The following is a 19,119-nucleotide window of genomic DNA, read 5'->3' as shown; positions in this document are numbered from 1 at the left end:
GTGCAGGGATCTCTAAGCTTTTAGAGGACTTTAAATAGCAGATTATGAGAGCCAGTTTGGTGTAATGGTTAAGGCACCAGGCTAGAAAGCGGGAGACTGTGAGTTCTAGTCCTGCCTTAGGCATGAAGCTAGCTGGGTGACCTTGGGCCAGTCCCTCTCTCAGCCCTAGGAAGAAGGAGGCAATGGCAAACTGCTTCCAAAATCTTGCCAAGAATACTACAAGGACTTGTCAGGAGTCAACACTGACCTGAAGGCACATGCACAATAGCATATAATGGTACACTTGGAAAATTTAGTTGAAGAACTTCTATTCACAACATGGTGACTGTAAGAGACATAAGCAGCTACAGAGCACTGATTTACTAGAATTCTGTCTAAATTCTGACACCCCCCCCCCCCATGCCTTTGCTGTTTTTCTAGACAGGTGTGCACATTCCCGGCCAAAGCATTCCACTGGGGCCATACATCTAGAAACCTCTCAGAAATAAACTTAATGCTGGAATCCGGCAGTTGAGAGTCTTATTTCAAAAATGAATACTATTTTTTTAGCAAGAAAAGTCAGATAAAGCAGGAAATCAAAGAAGGTATCTATAGGTATCTTGGCACCCCAGGGCACCATGTGGGGAACTTCTGATCTAGGATATTGTGCTGGATGGTCTAAGAGTGCCTGCTTTTTTAATAGCAGCTTGATTTGCAAGAACCAACAAGGCTGCAGGTTAGTTAGGCATGATCTCTTGCTGCCCCCTCCTACAAATTGAGCTGCTAGTAAAGGCAGGCACCGCAACCAGAAAACCTTCCTCAGAGCTGTGAATTGTCTGACAGCCTCAGCAGGATGCATGCAAAAGATGCTCTGAAGGACAGCCAGTTCAATTAAAGCCAACACCTTTCCTGAGGGTCAGGAGAATACACGCATCCTTAATCTTTGCTTTCACTGCACTGAGTATCCTGAAGTATGGCTACTCAGGACTTCAGAAGCAAGGAGTTAAGGCTGAGTTAAGAAATCTTAGTAATTAGAAATGTTTCTATATGTTGGCTAGAGCCTTATCTTCTGTGTTATCTATTCTGACTGATAAACATACTTTAAAAGTAATCTCACATGTTCTGAAGGGGTAGATTCTGATCGGGCACGTCCTGAACATGTACAACTGCCTCTGACTTCTTTGCCAAGCTACTGAACTTTAGGATGAGTTGGTTAAGCAGAATTGGGAACTTTAGAATGATGGCTTGGAAGGCTAGTCAAGAATGTTATTGCTATTATTAATTTAGGGCAGCTCCAAATTTGTGGGCTCTAGGGGGATAAATTCAGTTCCAGAGGAAACACAAAGCAATTCAGAAACTCTGCAAAATGGCTTACACCTTTCAATAGAACCAGGTTAATAAGAGAAGATTGAGGACACTGTGAAGGAACCAGAGAACCCTCATCACAGTGGCCATGGCAACTTGTACAGCAACCCTTCCCCAATCTGACATCCTCCAGAGAAACAGCAGTAGGAAGAACTGTGGCTCCCAAGGCTGATAAAGGGGCTTCCTTTAGCATCTGAGACATGTCCAAAGTGTACCATGTAGAAGTAATTCTGAGGTGGTCAGCCTGCTGTTCTTTGGGTGCTTGGAATTATGATTCCCATCATCCCTGATCATTGGCTAGGCCTAATGGACGTCGTAGGGTTGCAATGGCCAACCCTTGATGTAGCTATTCTAGATCCCAGACCTTTTTAAGAACCTGCCCCAGTTTTCCGCATTAATAACTCGGTGCTAAGATCCACAGCTGCAGCTGACCGGAATGGACTCAATCAGCTTTACTTGGAAGCGGGCTTGTTCTGCCCGGTCCCTCGTCTCCCCTCCCTGCCCACCTCAACTAGCAGCATCCTCTTCCGCGTCCCTCTCGTGGCTGCTCCGCAAGGCACCTGGGCAAGGTCTGGCCTGCCCTCAGCGCTACCGACACCGACCGAAGGCGAGGGCAGAAACTGAGCACGCGCTCCCGGAACGGGGGTCGCCGCGCAGTTCCCCGCGGTGGGGAGGCGCCGGCGGAGCTTCGCCGGGGTCACTTTCCCGCCTTGTCTTTCTCGTCGGGAAGTCGAGAAGCTCCCCAGGGAAGAGGAATGGGCGGGGTGGCGGGGACCGAGTTTACCCGGAGCCCCTGAGCAAGGCAGCGGCAGCGGCAGCGGCGACAATGGGACTCCGACCGGGCACGGCGATGCTGCTCGTCACGCTGGGTAAGCCCAAACCTCGCCCCGATCCCGGGCAGCGGTCTGGCAGGAGCGGCATCTTCCGGGGTGGATGCGTGGTTCGGGCGAAACGATAAAGGGAACTTTTTAAAATTTTTATTTTCAGGTATGTTAAGGCAGTTTTGTAGGCAAGGATTCGTGTTACTCGTCTTTCTCTGCATCGTTAGAAGGTTTCAGAAAATGTTCATCTGTCAACTTCCTGAAATTGTTGAGATGGTACAGGAGCCCAGGATAGTGTTGGTGATGGGCAACTGCCAACTTTATCTTTCTTTATTTCATTGCTTCATTTCCAGGGAAAACTTTCCAAGGAACAGTTTACGAATTCAGTTAAATTGGTGCTTTCTAAAATCAGTGCATTCAGAATGAAGCAAGTTTAATTTTCAGCTCATATACAGTACTGATTCATTCTATTTTTCACCACTGCTTTTTCTCTAAATACCAGGTTTACCTCTTTCTCCATTTTACTTTTCAAATAGCCTTGTAAAAGAGGACAGTTTACAAAAGATAATACTGGCTGAGCTCAGGGTTGAGTCCCCCCCTTTGAAACCAGATATTCCAGGTCAAAATCCCAAACACTGATCTGATCAAGCAAGCTGTGCCTTAGTGTGCAAAGTTATGGTTTGTTAAAGCATGGTTTCTTGAATAAACCACAACTGGCTGGGTTTACACAACATAGTAAACCATATGCTGTGATTTTCAAATAATAATGACATCTTACAGCTTAGTGCAATGTTTGAAGCAGAACTCTACCTACTAAGTAATTCTGGTTCCTGGCTCTTGTATAATGACCATTCACTGTGTGTGCATGTATGTATTGTACACATACATTTTATACTTCTTATTTAACAGCAATTGCTCTTTGTCCTTAGACGAGGGCGCCTGGAAGAAGATGTGTGTTATCAGGATGCTGCATTAATCCCCTTTCCATTTGCAGGGCACCTGTTCAAGTTACTGACGGCAGAAACTCCGTGTGAAAATATTTATCAAGATTTCTCTGGCTGCATCTTAAAATTAGGAGAAAATATGGCCAGATATGAAGAAGAAGCTGAAGAAGATAAAGAGAATCAGAGTCTGCTGCAAGGGCTGCAGGTTGTTTGTGGGTGAGCAGCAAACCTCTGAACTGTATGGATATCACATCATGATGTGCATCTGTAGCAGATACACCGAGCTTCTAAATCAGAATGATTGATATCCCCTTCCCTTTTCTCCTCTGTGACTGTTCCCACTGAATATTCTCCAAATACTACTGGAAGATAGGAAGGTATCTGTCTCTCATAGTAGAGTAGCTGGTCTCATGTCTATTAGTGGGCAGCAAACTGTTACCCACAGGAAATGGTTCCGCCTTTCTGCTTAGCCATAGGAACCTCAATAATGGAGGGAAACTTGCTTTTGAGACTGGCCTGGAACTACTACGTTTCATCATAGGAAGCGCAGCTTAGGCCCTTCCTCAAAAGCAGGTATCCATTGGAAGCAAACGACCAGTTGAAGCTAGTACCGATGCAAGAGAACAGATTCCTCACTGATGAGAAGTGCTTGCTCTCCATTATTGAACTGTTACAAAACTAGATTCTAATCACAGTTAGAAATACCATTTTGTAGACAGCAAAGGCAAAGCCAGTTCTGGTGCCTCATTATGATACATGCTTTTGCTTTCAGGTAAAGAATGGGACATCACACTAGGATTTTAAGAAACTTGTTTCCATGAATACAGTTTGAGCCCGGGCAATCTGGCTTGGCTATCAACTCAGTTTGGGGGCTTTCAGCCCATCAGTGCCCTTCAGTCCTGGGTATAACATGATTAGACCTCCCTAAGTCCAGTTCTTTGATTAAGGGCAGCTATGAATGGAGAGTGGTATGGAATTAGGGCTATAGTACTGGGTGGCATTCATCCATTAGCATGCATAATTTCTCCACCTGTTTTAATCCCACAGCCTTCAAAACTTCTATTCATATAGCTTTACCTTTTGTTTTGTGATGCTTGTTGCATTTTCTGGGTTGGCAGTGGCCCTTGGCTCTAAGCTATGCACTTTCTATCTACCAATATTAACCATAATGGTAGTGTTTTGTTATCCCCACTCTTCTTTGCCAAGGTTTGGTTTGCCCAACTTGGGCAGCTTCACAGCCAGAGGACTGAGGAGAATACAGATGCAGCTGTTTGTTTATTTTTAATCTAATCAAGTGCAAGAAGGCAGCAAAATAGCAAAGGCATCGAGGTGTTTGAAATTCAGCTTGGAGCATGTCTGTGTAGAGAACCTGATTATAGGCAGGCAAGGGAGTGGGACGAAATAAAGGATTTGTAGAGATAAATGCACATCATCGAAGGATCCAAGGGTGAATATGCTGGACTGAGCAAACCAAGAGAGAAACTAGGAAATGTACAAAGCAATCCAGGAAAAAGCCAGAAGTTCTGGAGAGGCATCATCCTGCCAGACCTCTGTGAGAAATGCTATTGAGATTGGAAAGGCAGAAACCACAACGAATTAAATTAGGAGCTGACAAAAAGACCAAACAGAAGAAGGCAAAGACATTTTTCATATAGCAAGATGAAGGGATTAATAAAGAAAAATAAAGGTTTGGTAGAGGACAGATAAAGGGAATGTGATGTAAAGAACGTTACCGGATGTGGAGCCCTAGAGCTAGGTGGTGGGGATGCTGATGGAGATTATTGGATAGCACTTTCAAGAGAGCCAGCCTGATGTAGTGGTGAAGATACTGGGTTAGGAGTGGGGAGATTCCGGTTCCAGTCCTCTCTTAGGCATGGAAACCAGTTGAGTGACCGTGGGCCAGTCACTCCCTCTCAGCCCTACTCGGTGTCAGGCTTTGCAACAAGCTGGCAGGAAAACAAAACCTCTTGTTGCATCATGCATTGCTAGCTTTGCTGTGTGAACTAGGTTAGCATAATGCAAAAGAAGCAGACCCTGAGACCAAGAGGAGCAGAAGTTAAGTTTGCATAGTACTTTCAAGTATTACAAGCACTTTAAATGCATTATTTTGTTGAAATACAACAATCCTGCCAGGTCATTCAGCATTATTGTTCCCAGTACTTTTGAATAGGGAGGGTGGAGTTGAGGGCAACAGGAATGTAATGCCACCATAATTCATGGGAGAGGCAAGATTTGAAATGGATGTTTTCTAATCCATCACTCACTTTGTAGCCTCTGCACAGAATCGGCTGTGTTTATCTTGAAAGAAAATGGTAGTGAAGATGCTTATGAGTCCACCACTCCAGCTAAAATGGAATACTGAAAGCTAGACACACTTATTTCAGATTGTGTGGAGGGGATAGAGAATGGTCTTGAAGGACAGGAGGAAGAGACACTGTCCAGTCAACAGTCAGATAAGAGGGGCTTGAGCCTCAGCCAAGAAGATAACTTGAGAAAACGTCTCAGACAAGCCACTCCTTTGTTCACACAAAGATAAATGAGGGAGGGGGCAGTACATTCAGACTTGCAAGATTCTATTACAGTACTATACCTGTTACAATAAAAGTAGCCTGGACCTATGTGGCATTGGTTTCTTAGCCTGCTCTACCTTTGGGGGCTGACAGATTGCAAGAAGATGCCAAATAATTTCTTTTCTCCCATCTATCACATAACAGAACAAGATTTTCTAAAACTCAGTCCAATCTTTTCAAAAAGAAAGGAGAAATCAGTTACCAGAAGAACCTTCACACTTAAATGTGTGCTGGCATAAGGCCTATTTGCAGATTCAGAGGTGAAGAAATGGAAAACGGTGGTACAGAATGTACTAGCAAATAAGCCAATAGACTGATAATGCAGCTTGCCTAAAGAACCATTGAAAAATGAAAGTAGTTCTTGACTGAGAGAACATGTTTACACACAGGAACAATGGACAATGTGCAACCTTGAGAAAAAACAAAGATGAGGAATGTATTGAAACACACTGGGGAAGAAAAAAGGATGGAGCTACTGCAGAGGACTTGATGTAAAAGGTGTAGCTCAACTGATTATTGGTACAAGGGAGAGGGTCATAGTTGCCTGCCTTAAAAGATCTGCACTACTGCCAGTTGCTTGCCAAGCACAATTGAAGATGTTGGTCTTGGCTTTTAAAGCCCTAAATAACTTAGGGTGTGGCTATCCAAGAGGCCCCCATCTCTTTTTCAATGAACCTGGCCTGCAGAAGAAGCCCTTTTGAAAAATGCCCCTATTGGGCTCCTTGTTCTGGTACTTCAGAGAGAGGCTCTCTTTCTGTGTTGCTCCCAGTCAATAGGATGCTGTTGCTCAGGAGTTATATTTGACCCCCAATATCTCAGCATTTAGAAAAATATGTTAAACCTTTTGCAAGGCTTTTAATTGTTCAATGGTTTTAGTATCAGCAATGTGGTTAATTTTTATTTGTTTTAAACCTTTTCATACTCTGTCTTTGTTTTTCATAAATTTTGTTAGCCTCCTTGAGTATTTGGAAGATGGGGTTGAAAGCAAATAAATAAGCAAATAATTAAATAATACATGGACACTTTACTGAAAAGTTTGTCCTTCCATACCCATGTTACATTGGTCACATAGATTCCTAGCAGATGTCATGTTTGCAGTGTTGGTGGGAAGGCTACTTGGCATTTTCCTGCTCACATGTCATATTCTTATTTTTCTAACTTTTTCCCCTTCTTTATGAAGAAGCACTCTGTTGTGTGAACCTTATAAGTCTTGCTAGTACCTCTGGATCAGGAGCATTTAGGGTTCCTGAGGGGTTTTAGCACTGAATAAACAAAGTCCCTATTATTGTGATGCAAGGCTTGAATCAGAATGGCCTCAATAATCGAACAAGGACAAAAATCCAGGGAATTTCTTAGTCTTCCTTCTACAGTACCATTGTGCAACTAAAAAGAGTACCTTTTCTGAGGAAGCTTCTGTATTTCTCCATCTACAAGAAGAAAAAGCTAATCAATGACAGATATGATCAGAACTGATGCTTTGGAAAGTGATCTATAATAGAATTGGTTTTTTCCCCCTTTGGGGGTTGAATTGTGCAACATTACCCAAAGTCTAGGATTAACAGGGCATGTGACATAAGTTGATTCCCAAACAGATGAAGGCTGCAAAACCAGGCACTGGAAAATTGAAATTATCCAGTCGAAAGGGGAAAGGGGCAAAGGGAGAATCCTGATTTGGTGTCCTCTGGCAATTGTCACTTCAGCCCTTCCTCCTTATTCCTCCTTCCCTTTTGTTTTAATTTTTAATATGCAGCCAGGTAACATCCAACTGCCTTCAGACTGGATTGCTTCCCCTTATTCTACCCACCCATACTACACTCCTGCAGGATTCAAAGGAAACGACCTGTACAAAATCAAAACAGAGTTTACCTTGTTTGGCACCGATCTCTCTCATTATTGTCTCAGAAGATTTTTTCTACCACATTTCTTCTATTTAATGAGTTCTTGACAGTTGGCAGTCAACTAGAGGCACTTCAGTGTTGTTTCGGGGACTTTTTAAGGGGAAGGCAATTGCCCTGGGCACCACACATGGTGGAGGCTCCCTCCAAAGGATAATTTAATATTTGAAATCATCCAATAGTTCAATATTTTTCATGCAAATTGGCAGAGGCTATCTGACAACTTTATACTGGTTTATTAGCAGGCTATGGATTTCAATGGACAAAATAAAAATAGAGAAAAGTATTATACTGATGTAGGATACAGTAAGAAAGTGTGGTGATGGGTTGTTTAGATGAATGTTTAGTAGTAAAAAAGCTGCTTTTCAGCAATAAAGCTCTCCCCCACTTGAAACTTTTGGAGGGGAAATAAACCTAAGGGCAAAATGACATTATCAGTCAGAGAGCAAAACAGGAATGCTTTTACTGTTCTCCAACAATCACTCCAAACTCCATCCAGATACAACTGAATTTAGTGTCATCCAGTAACTAAACTGTCCACACTGGAACTGGCTGTTGCAAACTGACTGTTGAGGAACATGCTGCATTGGCAGGTAGCAAACCTCTTGTCCATGGTAAAGATGTAAACAAATAAACTTTTTATTTGTAAGCCACCCAGAGTCACTTTTACAGTGAGATGGGCAGTGTATAAATTTAATAATTTAATAATAAACAAACAAGGGAAGAAAGAAAGCAGGGTTCCAAGCTCAGCACCCACCTAGATCAGTGTTTTTCAAACTTGGCAACATTAAGATGGGTGGACAGTTTGAAAAACACTGACCTAAATGAAGGGTTGCCTCTGAAACCCTTCATTGCCGCCCCAATAATCCTTCCTGATCATAACTGCTAAAAATCAGTGGAACGATTTCTTGCAGTTTTGAGGCAGGAAGCTTACACAAAGCATAGTTAAAGCCCTAGAATAGGCTTTAGTTGAACACGTAAGGAAAAAGCCCCAACCTAAAAAAATTAAAAACCTTCAGAAAATAGCAGTTTAATCAACATGTGTGATTCACTTTGTTTTGCTTACTGTTTCCACTCCCCCATCATGCACCCACCCATCTGAAGACTGCCTGTTCCTGACTAGATAAACTTTTCTGGAGTATACAGTCTTGTATGTGCATGCACTCATGTTTTTTCAGCTGCATAGTGTTAAACACTGAATTAGGATTATTTCGGAGATCCTGCTGTACACATGTACTGGAAAAGACTTTGTGCAAAGGAACTATGTATTAGTTATAGCCATCACATGAGGATATTACAGAGGTTTCTTTACTTCTCAGAATTGTCTTTCTACAATGGATAGAATTAAAGCAGGTCATAAAAAAATAAGAACTAAAGTAGGTCATAATCACATGGACCAATTAACTGGATAGTGGACGGATGGATAGACAGCGTATGTTCTTCATAGATGGCCCGTGTCTATCTGTGACTTTTGTTTTGTGGCAAATAACTTATTGTTTACTCTTTCTTTTGCAGATATTGGAATGAATTTCACAGTTGTGCAATGGCTACCCTTTGGGTGTGCCAGAAGGAGATGGTGACTGTCTGGGAAAAGTTGAAAAAGGAATCTAGAAAAATCAAGTTTGAAGGCAATCTTTTTGACCTCTGCCTCTCCAGTAACTACCAGAATTTACACTCAGCGCAGATCCCAACCCTTTTTTTATTAGGCATCACTCTGATGCTCATTTGGCTCAATTTATGAAGGCATCAGCTCTGCAATTTCGTACAAATAGACACATATTTCTTTCCCCTAATATTTGGTAAATATTGTTTGTGGCTTTTGTTTGCTTCTTTAGTGAATACTTCATTGTGGTAACAGATTTCCTAACATTTAATTTTTCCAGTGAAATCAATTGTTAATTTGGCAAGTATTCCAACTGAATTTTGACAAGTTGCGCATGCCTTAAGGATCTCAGAATTAAATGACTAAAATGCAGTTTCTGTAGGAAATTGTGGCACAAGTGGAATGGTGTCACTAGATTTTGGATCTTGGCTTGCTAATTAGGGTGTGTTTTGATAAGCCTTTCACTCCAATTGTTGTATTGACTTCCACATCTAAAGAACTTTCTAGCAGCTTTCTTTTTGTATATAGGGGTAAATATAGTAATTAAGAGATTACATTTTTAGGACAAAAAGTACTGGGGAACTCAAAAGGGTTGCATGAGGTTTTAAAAGAACTGGATTCTCTCAGCAAAACGAATGCTAGTTTCATTACCTCCCTGAAATGTCCAAAGGAAGATCACCGTGCTGGTTACAGGCTGATGACTGACTTGTTATAGCGGTATTTGAAGGAACAATTAGTCACGCAAGGAATTTGTCCTATGTTGGCTTATGACTTCAGAACTCAGAACTAAAGATGGTTGATAGAAACCCTGAGGTAGCTTAAAGTAGAACCTCGAATTCTTGTCTACATATATTTACAAGGAATAATGTTGTGATATCCTCTTTCCCCCATTCCTGACAACCAGTTTTTCCTCGTCCCTCATTTTCCCATGAATGTTGTGAAAATAAAGTCTTGTAAATGTTTCTGAAATCGAAAGGAATATTGAGAAGTAAGCACCCTTGCAATTTTCTAAGGAAAACTTCTGTATTGCAAGATGGTTGGTGTTCAGGGGATCACTTGAGTGAAGTATGGCCATTGCTGTAAGATAGGGGTGGAGAAAAGTAACTGTTCGCTGCTTCTCCAAGTATCCCTTGCAATTGCCTATTCCGGTTGAGGATAGTGGGAATTGTAATTCAACTTTTGAAGTTCCCTACATTCCCCTTACCCTGCTCTAAAATCCATATGAATTCTTGTATAACTCTATGTATATGAAGTAGGATATCCCATGTGCTGCAGCTATTTCCCCCACATTCTTATAATCTCTCCCACTATCCAATTCCACCGGCCTAATTTGCACTGAACATACAGAGCAACCTTATATTGTCAGAATATTTATCTCCTTAGACATTAATATTTTTAATTTTGACTATAATGGCTAAGGCTTCAGGTAGAGGTCTCCCAGCCCTGTTGGGTTAAATACTTTCACTTCAGATGCTAGAAATCTTCTGTTTCACCATGTTCTGTCCAGACTACAGCTTCTGTCCTGTGTACAGGTTTCTCATAAAATCAGTGAGATGTTTTGGGATTCCCATTTTCTCAAGGACATTCCACAGCTTTACATGGTTGACACAATCAAAAGGACTTTCTACAGTCAATAAAACATATTGACTTCCTTTGGGTATTTTTTTGGCTTTCTCATTTATCTAGTGTACATAACCAATCATGTCTCTTGTGCCTTGGTCTTTTCTAAAACCAACTTGAACATCTGGCATCTCCTTGTCCATGTAGGGCTCTAATCTGCATTGGATCATCCTAAGCATTATTTTGTTAGCCTGTGAAATTAAGCATATTGTACAGTAATGTGCACATACTGTTAAGTTGCCTTTCTTTGGTATTTGAATGTAGGCTGATCTCTTCCAATCTGTTGGCCAGTGTTCTCCAGATTTGATGGCATGGATGGTTAGAACCTTTACCGATCCTTCCATTGCTTGCTGTATTTCCATAGCTATTTCATCAATTCTTGCAGCCTTCTGACTTGGTAGTGACTAGAGTGATCTAACTTCATCTTCTAGTATTAGACATTCTTGTAAATAGATGATATGTTCTAAGGTATCTTGGATATTAACATCCCTACTGTACAGAATTTCAGTATACTATCTTTGTTTGATCTTCTTTGAATCATTACTATCTGTCCATTAGTGCCCTTTAGTATACCAATTTAAGGTTGGAACTTCCTTCTGAGTTCAGAGATCTTTTGGAAGACTTTCCTTGTTTTTTCTATATCTGTTTTCATCTTCAATGTCTTTAGAGATGTCACTGTAATACTGCTTCTTACACTAACAGCTCTTCAAAATTCTTTAAGTTCCTTTCTGAGATTTGTTTCTTGGCTTTGACTTCTCTTCTTGGCAATTTCCACCATCTATTTTGATATCCAGTTTGCTTTCTTCTGTTTCTTGGTCTTTGGTAGCCTTTTTCACATCAATCTTTAACAACTTCTTTAATTTCATTCCATTGTTCCTCTGGTTCCGTCAGTAGGGTCCAGGACTTCAAAGAAATTCTTGATGTTCTTGAAAATGGTGTACACACACTGAACATCACATGGAAATTGATTGACTGTTCTTCCACTTTAGCTTGACTTAGAACTTGCACGTGAGCAGTTTGTGATCTTTTTCAGTCAGTCTCTGGCCATATCTTTGTTAATATAACTGAGTCTTCCACCTCCTTACATCAATAATATAGTTAATTTGATTTTTACTTACTCCATCAGGTGATATCCATGTACATAGGCATTGTTCCGGCTGTCTGAAGATTTTGTTAGCAATAAAGAAATCATTTGATTAGCAGAAACTGTTGAGTCATTATCTTGCTTAATTTCCTAGGTTTCCTGGGCCATATGGTCCAACTCAGTTTCCTCCTTACTACTTCCAACTTTGGCATTCCAGTCTCCAACTACAAGCAGCATATTTTGCTTGTGGGTTCTGTCAATTTATGGAAAAGTGGGTGCGGTCAAATAAGTTTCAAACAAACCCATTTCTTTTTAACCATTTCTTCACTTTGCCTTATTCAAACATAGCCCTAAATTCATGTGGAAGAGCAGGTTGCTAGAAAATTGCAGGCACCTGTGCTGCCTCCCGCCCCTCCTATTTGAAACCTTCTCCCCAGCGGCAGGATGGCAGAGTGGCTTATAAAAGCTGCAGCCTTGAAACAGGAGGTGGAGACCAGATAAGATGTGTGTGTTTGGAAGCTCTACAGCAGCAATAAAGAAAGCAGCCAAAGAAAAGAAGTTTTGTTTTCCTCACAAAGACTTTGGAGTCCAGAGAAAAGAACAAGAGGAGGCAAAGCCCAGAATAACACTGAGAAGGTACACGTGTTGTATAAGCTGCCCAGTACTAAAGCTCTATATTAGCAATAGTAACAGTAGACTAGTAATAGTAGTGGTGGAAAAATAATAGTTAGAATATATCTGTAATAGTATAGCATAGAAGTAATAGAGTATAGTGAAGTAATAATAGGATAACATTGTATGGTGTAGTTTCATTAGTAATAGAGTATAAGATAGGATATTAAAATAATAGCTATAGAAAACACTCACATAGATATTTGTAAGGTTCACTTTTGTAGTGTAGATACTTTTTTGTTTAAAACATTTCCCCAACCCTTACAGGGAGATATAAAAACTCCAACTGTTGTAGGGTCCAGTGCTTTTGGGGGATCTTTTGAGCCTGAGGCAATCAAACTGGGTATAGTTTAAAAAGAACCCGTGACAATTCCAAACACAGCCTTTGATAATAAATGAATGAATGTGCACCCTAGCTTTTCTTCAAAGCTTATCAATATGTCAAAGAAGGGCCGCGAATCCCTGATAACGTCTGATAAATAACTCTCAAGTAATGGGAGTGGAAAAATTCTGGGTCCTTAGGTTGCCACTGTCTAATTAGATTCTAGTATTTAGTCAATGCTAGACTACAGAGATTCGTTGAGATGGCTTCAGATGTCCTTTGCTGCCATAGGTATGCTATTATGATACTCCCAAAGGAAAATGCATCCATTAAGTGCATATGTACACATGCTCCTAAGTACTGCAGACCGATTGTGTAATACACAGCTTACAACAGGACCTGCAGTCTCTTTCATTATGGACTCAAAAGAAAGCAGTGCCATCTACTGGAAGAAGTGATGCTAATGCAACTATATTCAACAATGCATACTGTACAGTACAATATGTTAACATTGGAAGAAGACAGCGTGACCTGCCTATGTTAGCCAATTATAACAATGTTGCAAGGAAAGATATTCCCTCTGCCCAAATCAATACTTGAGTATGTAGAACAGAAGATGCTATTTTGGCAGAACCTTTGGGTTTCTTGATACGGTATCAATGGATCCCACAAGAGCACTTTGAGAGATGGCTTATAAAGTTCATTTTCCAAAATTATTCACCTTAATCATTACAAGTGTTAACTTACCAATTGTAACTCATACAAACTATTAGCATTCTCAAATATTTATGTTCAAAGGGAAAACTGTGGGATATATCCAAAAAAGAAATGATCTTTGTTTAAAAAAAATAAAAATTACAGCTACCCCTGGGTGCATTACAGATGAACCTTCCCTTCACACCCTTGTTTTAACAGGAAGACAATATTGGCTCTGGAAGACAGTTTACTCAGGTTCCATTCTAAGACAATTAAAATTATATGCAAAACAAGTTTATCTTGACAATAGTAGAGTTACAAAAAGAGTTAACCATCCTATTTTTGTGTGCCCCACACAACACCCTGCAATCCATTATCCTTGGTTATGAACAGTGAATCTTCAAGAAAAAACATTCATTGTAATAAACAAGAAGGCTCATTTGAAGCATCTCCAGCCTAAAAATCAGTACTTGCTTGTGACCAGAGGCAGTTACCCCTCTATGCCATGCATTGTGAACAAGAGTGGTTAGTCCTTATTCACCTTTTTGAAGCCAGTAGTTTAAAAGTTTCTAGGCCATGGTTTCCTGAATTGTATTCCAGACTGATGACACACTCATTTCTACTGTCATATTAGTAATATAATCTAGCCTGATCAATACACTGTAAAGCTTCGATGGAAAGTTGAGGTCATTAAATAAAATATTAATAATTTCTTCAATCCAATAAATACAGTCACATTACTCTTTGCTGTTAATAAGCTTTCTGGAATCTGAGCAGCCAAGCGAACAATAGTACTGTGCCTTTCTGATCTCCTTGATCCCTTAATTCAAACAGTGGAATTAAAACAAACATCAGATATATGGGAGATAAAAGGGAACAAAGTGTCAATTGTGCAATCGTTGAAGCTCACTAGTTAGCTGTTTGAACCATAGAGAAGGGAAGCTGTGATCACAACTCACTGCTTGCTTCTCAAATTCTCAAAATCAGTCCATTTCCCATGTCTTTTATGCTTTATTATCCAACACTGAGTCTGGTCTAAGTCACTTTGGCAAACTGGGTGTGCCTGCATGGTAATAAAAATGAGTTATGTAAAAACTATATTCATCTTGGCCTACCAAAGTATTGCAAATGTCAGTCTTCAAGCTAATACATTTAAGGCCCTCTGGATTTCTTCAATTGCATTTCCATGTATCCCAAACTAGCACCAAGATGCTGATACTGATGGAGAAACACAGTGTCTGATGGTCTAGACACTGGATTTGGGGGCTGAATTTAATGGGATTTCCTTCAGTTCTGTCCGCATACAGAGGTACTCCCCAATAACAGCCATGAGCGCAGTGCACACAGTATGTACGAGCCACCAGGTCAAAGCTATTGGAAAGTATCCATTGTAAATCCAGCAACCCAAGAGGTGAAAAAAATGAACTGTGGCTGTGAAATCCAAGCATTGCTTCCCCCGCCGAATGAAATACAGCAAACCAATGGCACTGTAGAAGAAAAAAAAAGAACTCTATGTCAAATCTTTAGATACATCACCTGCAACATCCTACTTTCTATATAAGCTATGTAAGACATAACTCATGGAAGGACTTTTCATTTAAACTTTTATCCAAGCTATATGAGCAGTGTTGATCAACCTTGGCCACCTTCAGATGTGTAGCCTCCAACTCCCAGAATTCCCCAGCCAGCAAGGAACCAAACAAATCAAGGAAAACTTTAGACTCCAAAGATAAAAATTTTCTATTCTCCTTTATATTTCAGCAGTTTTAGGCCCTTTGGAAAATCAGTAGCTGAAAACAAAATAAAATTTTAATATAAAAATTTCCTTACTCTTCTAACTGTTCTATACGTATGCCTTTTCTTACCACAGTCTCCAAAGTCTAGAAGGGTAAATATATATTTGGGTAATTAAAACCATGTGTTTTTTCATCTCTAAAACTGTAACTCTTAAGCACATCTTTCTTGAATATTCTCCCTCCTGAAATTATTTGCTTTACTGCACTTTGAACAACTCCAATTTCATTTTTTGCCTTATAACTTATCAACTTCACCTTTATCTTTCTCTATGGTCCTGCTTCTATATTTTTTCCTTAGACTCTTCTTCATGAAATCCCCACAGGATTTGAGCAGTTCAGCCAATTTGATTTGATTATGTGTGGTCAAGTCAGTGTCCACTCTTAGCAATTACACAGATAGATTTTCTCCTGGACACTCTGTTCCCAACCTGGTCCTTCAGATTCCAAAGGTGCACCCATTGCTTCTGTAGCTGAGTCCATCCACCTGGCAGTCAAATATTTTGGGCTACTTAGCTAATCTTATCAAATGCCTAGTCCCAACTTTCTTTAGCCTTCAGTTTTCAGCACTGATTATCTGAATGCTTCAGAGGCAGCTCATCACTCTAAAGGTATTTGGTTTGAGGGTGTCAGAAGTATACATCCAAACACTGACTTACCAGGTGAGTGCATTCAGGATAAATGCCATTGTGGAAAGTCTCCCAGGAGAGGTGGCAAATCCCAAAACCTGTATAGATACAAAGAAAAATAGCCATTGCAATAAACTGTAAACCAGCTACAATCTATTGGCTTCAATGATACATCCTGTTAGTGGCAGCTCTGTAGCTCAAGAGGCAATATTTGGACAAGTAATCAAACTCATTTTAATGCTGAAACAGTGCAAATTAACGTTTGACATACCGATAATGATTTATTATGCATGCCAGAAATGTAAATTCAAATGATATGGAAAGTAATCTATGAAGTTATACATTAGCTTTCAGTATTCCTCCTAAAAAATCTTCTAGTTTCTTTCCTTCCCCATTGCCTAATACCTCTTTTATTGGTCAGGATTTGTCCTTGTTCATACCCAAAATAGAACTACTTACCTCATAACTGAAAATCTGGTCCAGCGAAGGGTTGCTCTGTACCAGACTGTCTACCAGAGCCAACCAAAGCCCCAGACTGCTGTAATAAATTGCTTGCATGAGCAGGATCTGGGAAAGGATAAGAGCAGGATCCCAAACGTAACTGCGGAACTGGGGAGCCATTCTCGAAGAAGCAGCCCATAGGCTGCATGCAATATGTATTAAAAAAACCAGGGATGTCTTAAAACATCAAATGCTTGTGCATTGTCTAGAGACTGCAGAGTGATTCCACCAGCATCTGAAAGGAAACAAATATTGTGTGTCATTCCAACTACATCCTACAAAAGGCCCTCCAATGTATCTCTCCTCCAAAATTGAAGAATTATATTGCATCTTTTTGCCAATTACAATACTTCCAGTTTACTTACAGCTTCCTAAAGTGAGGCCACTGACTCTGAGGGTGGCACAGGAAAGTTGGTAGAAAGAAAGACAGCTTCAGCTACCATGTCTATTTAATTTTTTAAAATAACAATCCATATTGCATATTCATTTAGGAATAAGTTCAAATGCATTCAGTGAGACTTGTAGATAAGTGCATTAGACTGCAGTTTTTTCTCTATGCATATCTACTCAGAATTACATCCTTTGCAAAGTGTTCAACTGACCCTGCCATGCTCATTCTCCCAACTATCTTATGAAGAAGGTCGCACTGTATCATTTTGCTATATACTTGGGTTAGGACATTGACCACCCAACAGGTTTTTGACACGGTAATTCAAAATGCAATCTCTCAGACACCAAGCGCTTCTTTATAGAGGAGAATACATAGTAGCTGACACTGTGTCTGTGGAATATAATGGAAAACCAAAAGACATTATATAAATTCTCAGAGATCAGCATTTGTTAAGTCCAAATTTTGAGACTGAACATGCACTTTGAAAGCTGCATCAGTTGGTGGCCTCACATATTATTCTAACGCAGGAATTTATTTATCTATTTGGTTTTTTCCCCCTTTCCCTGCTGCAATCAGACTTACGTTACAAGTTACAATAGCTGCGCTCACATACAACAAAGCCAAAAAGCACAGCCTGCCAATCGCAGTGACTGGATTCCTGCATTATGTTAAGCCCCAAACCACCACATTATGGTTTAACATGATGTAGGAACCCAGCCACCATCACACATGATAGCAAGAGAGTCAGAAGCCTGATAAACTTCAATTCTCCAGACATGACAACCTTCTCACTATCAACATATGCTAACCTTGGAAGAAGATGCTAAGCAAAGGGCTTGCTCCATGGAAATACAATTCCAAACACTGGCTTTATGTATAATGCTAAGCCATGAATAACTTAACCATTGCTTATGCAACAAACTACAACTGGCTGGATTCACAACGCACCCTAAGCCATAATGGGCTGGATTTGGTCTAGTCAGGTTTGTAAAGCCAACCACAGACCCTCTGACATGGTTCACATGTTCTGTTGGGTTTTCCGTTCCCGAATTCCAAGCCACGGTTTACACACTACAAACCGGATCAGGGCTTCGTGGGTTGTACAAACCAGACCTTTAAAAGACCAAAATAAAGGAAGTAGCTTCCCACGTCTTTAAAAAAACGAAAAGAGAAGAAAAACCACCCCATAGTTGTAGATCGTGTTGGGAGAAAGCATTCCTGCTAATTTTCTGTCAGTGGGAAGGAAACGAAAGGAAGAAGCGCCATCCTAAAGAGGCCCATCCGAACCTCTTCTCACGACCCCCGCCCCCAACGAATGAGGCATCGAGCGGCAAATCCGCAATTCCCCCAGATCCTCCCGATTTACCCTTCGGAGTTCCTCCCTGGTCTCCGCAAATTCGCTCGCCTCTCTTCAACCAGACCAAGAAGCCACGACAACTCCGGCTCGTCCACCACCAGGCCTGTCTCCGCAGCTGACTCCCTGCGTCGAACCATCGAGTCAGGCGGCCTCCAACCGCCTAGAAAGAACGGGACTTGAGACAAGGTCGCCGCTCCAAGGAGCCATTGAAGCAACCCCGCGCGCCTAGAAAGGCAGCCAGAAACAGGAAGTGACATTAGAACATGGAAACGTGGCGCCTATGATGTCCCTGAGCCGTAGAGATAGGAATTTAGAGAATATATTTTTAAAAAATCTAAATTATTTTACATTTTTCTAGAAGTGCTTTTAGAATTAAACGGACATATTTTGCTCTAATTTATTCATTTATTACGGCTTAATATTTAGTAGAAAGAGGTGCTCATTAAAAAAAGTAAAATGGACTGGTTTTAATTTCCAGTGTAAACAGACTATGATTGCATCAGAACAGAGCTAAGGGCTAGGGTAAGGGTGCACATGGATAATACAATGTTTTCATGTTTTCCCAGAGGTGCAGGCAGTGTGTTACTCTCTATTTCATGCATCTCTGGGATGTTGCCTGGATTCTTAGCCTCAGCGGCATCGCTTCCTAGGGAGCTTTAGAGTGGCGGGGATAACTCAGAGCTGAGTCAGCCTTACTCGTTTCCTACGTCCGTCACGTCCCCACCGGGCAATAATAAATAACCTACTTCTTTGGATCGTTGTTTTCCAAGCTGAAGAAGTAGAGAGAGAAAACTTAAACCTCTTTTTGGTGTCCCATAGGAGAGTCCACTTAATGTCCCCACCCAATGTTTTGGATTAGAATATCTAAACCCCCATG

The 19,119-nt window shown here is 40.8% G+C and overlaps 1 protein-coding gene across 2 annotated transcripts; it reads right to left on the bottom strand.

Annotated features, from left to right (window-relative positions):
- Positions 1-13,550: 13,550 nt before the first annotated feature.
- On the bottom strand, positions 13,551-18,461 carry SYS1 (SYS1 golgi trafficking protein). 2 transcript variants are annotated; one of them, XM_063297144.1, is made up of 4 exons: positions 18,252-18,461; positions 16,453-16,729; positions 16,024-16,091; positions 13,551-15,058 (listed from the first exon to the last, which is right to left on the bottom strand). In XM_063297144.1, the coding sequence occupies exons 2-4, from the start codon at positions 16,612-16,614 to the stop codon at positions 14,818-14,820; spliced, it is 471 nt and encodes a 156-aa protein (XP_063153214.1). In that variant the 5' UTR covers positions 16,615-16,729; positions 18,252-18,461; the 3' UTR covers positions 13,551-14,817. The 2 variants fall into 2 exon arrangements, with proteins under 2 accessions (XP_063153214.1, XP_063153213.1); XM_063297143.1 differs by lacking the exon at positions 18,252-18,461 and having other exon boundaries at positions 16,453-16,887.
- Between the last annotated feature and the right edge of the window lie 658 nt (positions 18,462-19,119).

This window comes from Candoia aspera, chromosome 3, assembly GCF_035149785.1.
Source record: "Candoia aspera isolate rCanAsp1 chromosome 3, rCanAsp1.hap2, whole genome shotgun sequence".
Classification (NCBI taxonomy): domain Eukaryota; kingdom Metazoa; phylum Chordata; class Lepidosauria; order Squamata; family Boidae; genus Candoia; species Candoia aspera.
The sequence above is the reverse complement of the archived record's forward strand: the minus strand, read 5'-3'. Positions and strand labels throughout refer to the sequence as shown.